The sequence below is a fragment of the Manihot esculenta genome, chromosome 7 (genome assembly GCF_001659605.2).
Source record: "Manihot esculenta cultivar AM560-2 chromosome 7, M.esculenta_v8, whole genome shotgun sequence".
Lineage (NCBI taxonomy): Eukaryota > Viridiplantae > Streptophyta > Magnoliopsida > Malpighiales > Euphorbiaceae > Manihot > Manihot esculenta.
In genome coordinates, this window is record NC_035167.2 from 7121859 (window position 1) to 7126332 (window position 4474).

At 30.1% G+C, this 4474-nt stretch overlaps 1 protein-coding gene across 1 annotated transcript; it reads right to left on the reverse strand.

The window, feature by feature from the left end:
- Window positions 1–1838: 1838 nt before the first annotated feature.
- Window positions 1839–3475, reverse strand: LOC110618924 (nucleobase-ascorbate transporter 6). Its single transcript, XM_043958107.1, has 5 exons — window positions 3076–3475; window positions 2884–2987; window positions 2587–2769; window positions 2222–2322; window positions 1839–1959 (listed from the first exon to the last, which is right to left on the reverse strand). Exons 1-5 carry the CDS (start codon window positions 3473–3475, stop codon window positions 1839–1841), a joined length of 909 nt encoding a protein of 302 aa, XP_043814042.1.
- Window positions 3476–4474: the final 999 nt, after the last annotated feature.

Here is a 4474-nt window from a genome sequence, read left to right on the forward strand (position 1 = left end):
CTACAGGCTCATAGGTTGCTCAGGAGGGGTTGTCAGGGGTTTCTAGCTCATGTGAGAGAGCTTAATAGTCAGGTCAGGGAGCCCGCCTCAGTGCCTGTAGTAAGAGAATTTCCAGATGTCTTCCCAGACGAGCTTCCAGGACTACTACCTGCTAGGGAGATAGAGTTCGAAATAGAATTGATGCCTGGAACCAGACCGATCTCTATCCCTCCCTACAGGATGGCACCTGCAGAGTTGAAAGAGTTGAAAAAGCAGCTGCAAGAGTTGGTAGATAAGGGTTTCATCCGATCGAGTACCTCACCTTGGGGTGCTCCAGTGCTGTTTGTGAAAAAGAAAGATGGATCATTGAGGCCTTGTATCGACTACAGGCAGTTCAACAAAGTCACTACCAAGAACAAATATCCCTTACCCAGGATTGATGATCTATTCAACTAGCTAGCAGGAGCGGGTTATTTCTTCAAAATAGATCTGAGATCCGGGTATCACCAGCTAAGAATCAGAGAGGAAGATGTGCCGAAGATGGCATTCAGGACCAGATATAGGCACTATGAGTTCCTAGTAATATCGTTCGGGCTAACCAATGCCCCTGCAGCATTCATGGACCTCATGAATAGAGTTTTCAACCAGTATTTGGATCACTTTATTATTATCTTCATTGATGATATCTTAATGTATTCCAGAAATGCAGAGGAGCACGCCCATCATCTGAGGATAGTTTTGCAGACTCTGAGGGAGCACAGTAATCCAGTCTAGAAATGTCACACAACATAGAATTTAATTCATAAAAAGAACAAATTAAATGCAACAGTAATAAATCAAATTAACCATACGACGATATTCACAAAGAAAATCTCTATTTAATTTGTGATCATTATTAGCAAAAAATAACTATGGAAAATAAAATGCGTGATGAATATATCCCCAGCAAAGTTGAGTAATTTACTGTTAAAATTAAAATAATAAATCGAATTGAATAAAGTTAAATTTTTAAATTATTAAAGTGAATTTTATCTATTTTTTTACACTAAAATTTATTTTATTATATCTTAAAAATTTATTTTATTATATCTTAAAATTTTTTTAATTCATGATAGACTGATCCAAATAAGTAATATAAATTTTTGGGAGATTTATATTTTAGTTCCTGAGTATTATTATTATTAACAAGTCAGTTTTTATATTTTTAGAAATCTATTAAAACGTTCTTAATTTTTATTTCCGTCAACGAAATAGTCATTCTGTTATTTTTTTCATTAATAATAAATAAAAAATGAGAGAGAATATTTTTAAAATCCAATTTTATCCTCAAATAAAACCCTCTATTTAGTTCTTGGATATTGCTATTATTAACAAGTTAGTCCCTATATTTTCGAAAATCTATTAAACAACCCTTATATTTTCTCATATCTATTAAAACATTCTTATCGTTTCTTTCCATCAACGAAATAATTCCTTCTCCTCCTCCTCCTTAAAAAAGGAGAAAAAGAAGAAGAAAAATCTCCTCCTACTCTTTAAAGAAAAAGAATAAAAAAAGAATAAAAAGAAAAATCGAAGAAAAATCAAAGAAGAAGAAAAAAAAAAAGAACCAAAGAAGAAAATGAAGAAGAGCCAGAAGAATCAATGAAAAAGAAAATGAAGAATCAATGAAAAAGAAAAAAGAGGAGAAAAAAAAAAGGATAATTTAGTATTTTGCTATATTTTTAACGGCAAAAATAGATAGAAAGATTATTTTATTGACGGGAAGAAAAGATAAGATCATTTCAAAAAATATAAAAACTGACTTATTAATAATAAAAATATCTAAACATTAAATTATAAATCTCCCTAAATTTTTTGATTCACGATGTACCATCCAAATAAGTAATACAAAGTATTTGTGTTACCTGTGGAAATCCACGGTCGCGAAGCGCAAGCCCAGTGAGAGTCACAAGTGGAATAGAAGCGACAAGGTCAAGTTTGCTGGCATCATACGAAATTCAAATTTAAAGATCAGATAGTAGTGATACTATTATAAACACTAAATACATAATTTAATTTTTAATTTTTATATAAGAATTAATTTGTACTCAAATTTTTTTATTTCACTTTATAATAATATAATTATTCAATTTCAAAATACGAATATAATTTATATATTTTTTAAATTTTAAAAATTAAATAATTATTCTTTATACAATTTAAAATTTACTAGTTAAATTTTATAAAGTTCCAGCGATTGTACCTAATGAAGATCTCGACTAGACCAGAGTAACCAATGATGATTTGAAGGAAGGATCCAATAATGCTTGCTCCTTGTATGCGTCTCATGGATTCCTCAAACCTCTAGTATTCACAACCACCCACAAAATATAAATAAGATTTTATTTTTTAAAAAAAATTAATTAAAAAATAAATTTTTTATTATAAATAAGAAAATTATTAAAAATAAAAAATTAATTAAATTAAATTCTTACAAGATTTTTAATTTTAAATAGAGAATAGGTGAGTTATGTGTTAAATGGAATTGAATAAATTCAGACTCTGTAAAAAAAAGAAATAGACATTTCTACCTACATGAAATTATATAGATAAGTTGACGAAACTAACCTGACGAGGAGTAAGTGTGTCTCCAAATTTATTATTAATTGATACAGCAATGGAGATGGCGGCGTTGATGAAAGCTTGGGAAATTTGCATCACCGCCGGAAGTCGAGAACCGAACAAAACCTGCAAGCCCGTGTTTACAGCTGCTGTAAACAACGACATTTGGATTGCCTCAGCTTTCTCCACCTGATTTAATTTCCACAGAAAAAAAATCAATTAATTATCTGTAATTCATATCAAATATTCCCAATTAATTAAATTAAAAACATAAAAGGAAGGGTGTTAATTAAGATTGTTTACATTGCCACCGCCGATCACCTCGGCCAGCGTCGAGGGGATGACCATAGCAGTCCAGATGATCACTATACAAGTCTGTAATCCCATGAGGTAAAGGGATGGATCACCTGCATTCAAATGAACGGGTTTGGACATTTTCTTTTTATTTATTTTTTTTGAAAGATTTATTGAATATGAATGAGAGAGGGAATTTACTCCAAGCTGGATTCTCTCCAATGGGAATCTTGACTTTAGATAGCTTCGCCTCAACCCGTCTCTTTTGAAAATGTTCTACACAAGCTTTTTCTATCTCACTTCTTGATCTGGTCGGTTCTCGCCGACGTCGCCGTACTTGATGTGGTGGCGGTGGCGGTTTCAATGGTTCTGGAGGTAGATTTGATGGTGGAGGAGGAGGTAGAGGTGGGGGTGACTCATGCGGTGGTGATTTATACGGGTAAGCAGAAGAAGCAGTAGCAGGGAAGCCATAGTTGAAAGTATACAAATGATTTAGGCAATTAGGGCAATGGGGCGGAGAAGAGAAAGAGGAGTGGTGGAGAGGCGGTGGTCTATGGCGGCAATAAGGGCAGTCTGAGATGCATGTATCGATGCCTTCCATTTTCGTCTTCTCTTATCCTTTCTCTGCCTCGCATGGCCAACTTTTTTCAACTAAAATTTATATAAATATGGAATTTTGAGAAAGTCGAAAGATGAAGAAAAATATGTAAACAATATGCACGTCTCAGTCTGTGTTAGATGGACCTATAAAGAAATATCTAAAAATTTAATTTAATAGTTTATGCTTAATTCATGACTATAAGATATTATTAAATAAATACTAGTTTTCTGAAATAAATTAAATAATTTAATTATAATATCTTAATATTTTAGGTATAACTATGTAATCCTAAATTGAGACATTCTTATAATTTTTCGTCCCCCTGTTAATTAAAGAATTTTTATTTAGAGAATGTCTATTTTATTTTATTTTTCTAATCTCTAGCTAATAAATTATTATTAATTAAGTGCTTTAATTATTTCGTCTATGTTAAATTTAATTTATTAATATTTTTAGTTTTACTAAAATTTAAAATATTGAAATAAATCTAAAACTGTTGAACATTTAACTTTATAATTTATTGTGAAATTGCTGTCTATCGTGCATGTTTATCCGATGGGTCAACGTTACCGTACGTGTTAGCGAAAAGTTGCAACTTTGCTAAAAATCACTAACTTCACACTTTTTGTTATTAACTTTCAGTATTTAATTTTGAGATTAAAACTAAATTATTTTTAAAAAAATATATAATTAAGAAAATAGCCTCACAAAATTTATTTTATTATTTTAAATTAAAAATTTTAATTACACTAAAAATGTTAAATTGATCTTAATTTTTTTCTTTATCAAACATAAAAATTAAAATAAAAAAAGTTTTAGAAAAATGTAAATTTTTTTAAAAGAGAAAAAGTTGAACTGTTTTTAAACTTTGTTAAATGAATATATTTAAAAAAGACATAATAATAAAATTTTACATTGTTGTCAGTGTCAGACCATCAATTTGATTAAAAAAGTAGAAATATTAATTCATTTTGGTCATTTTAAATCATAAAAATAGAT

Bases quoted from the DNA above. Each gene is read 5' to 3' on its own strand.
- LOC110618924 (XM_043958107.1), bottom strand. From the start codon at position 3,475: ATGGAAGGCATCGATACATGCATCTCAGACTGCCCTTATTGCCGCCAT. The intron at 2,988-3,075 runs GTAAATTCCCTC...ATTTGAATGCAG, and splicing joins TGGAGAGAATCCAGCTTGGA to GTGATCCATCCCTTTACCTC. The intron at 1,960-2,221 runs GTACAATCGCTG...GTATGATGCCAG, and splicing joins CTAGTCGAGATCTTCATTAG to CAAACTTGACCTTGTCGCTT.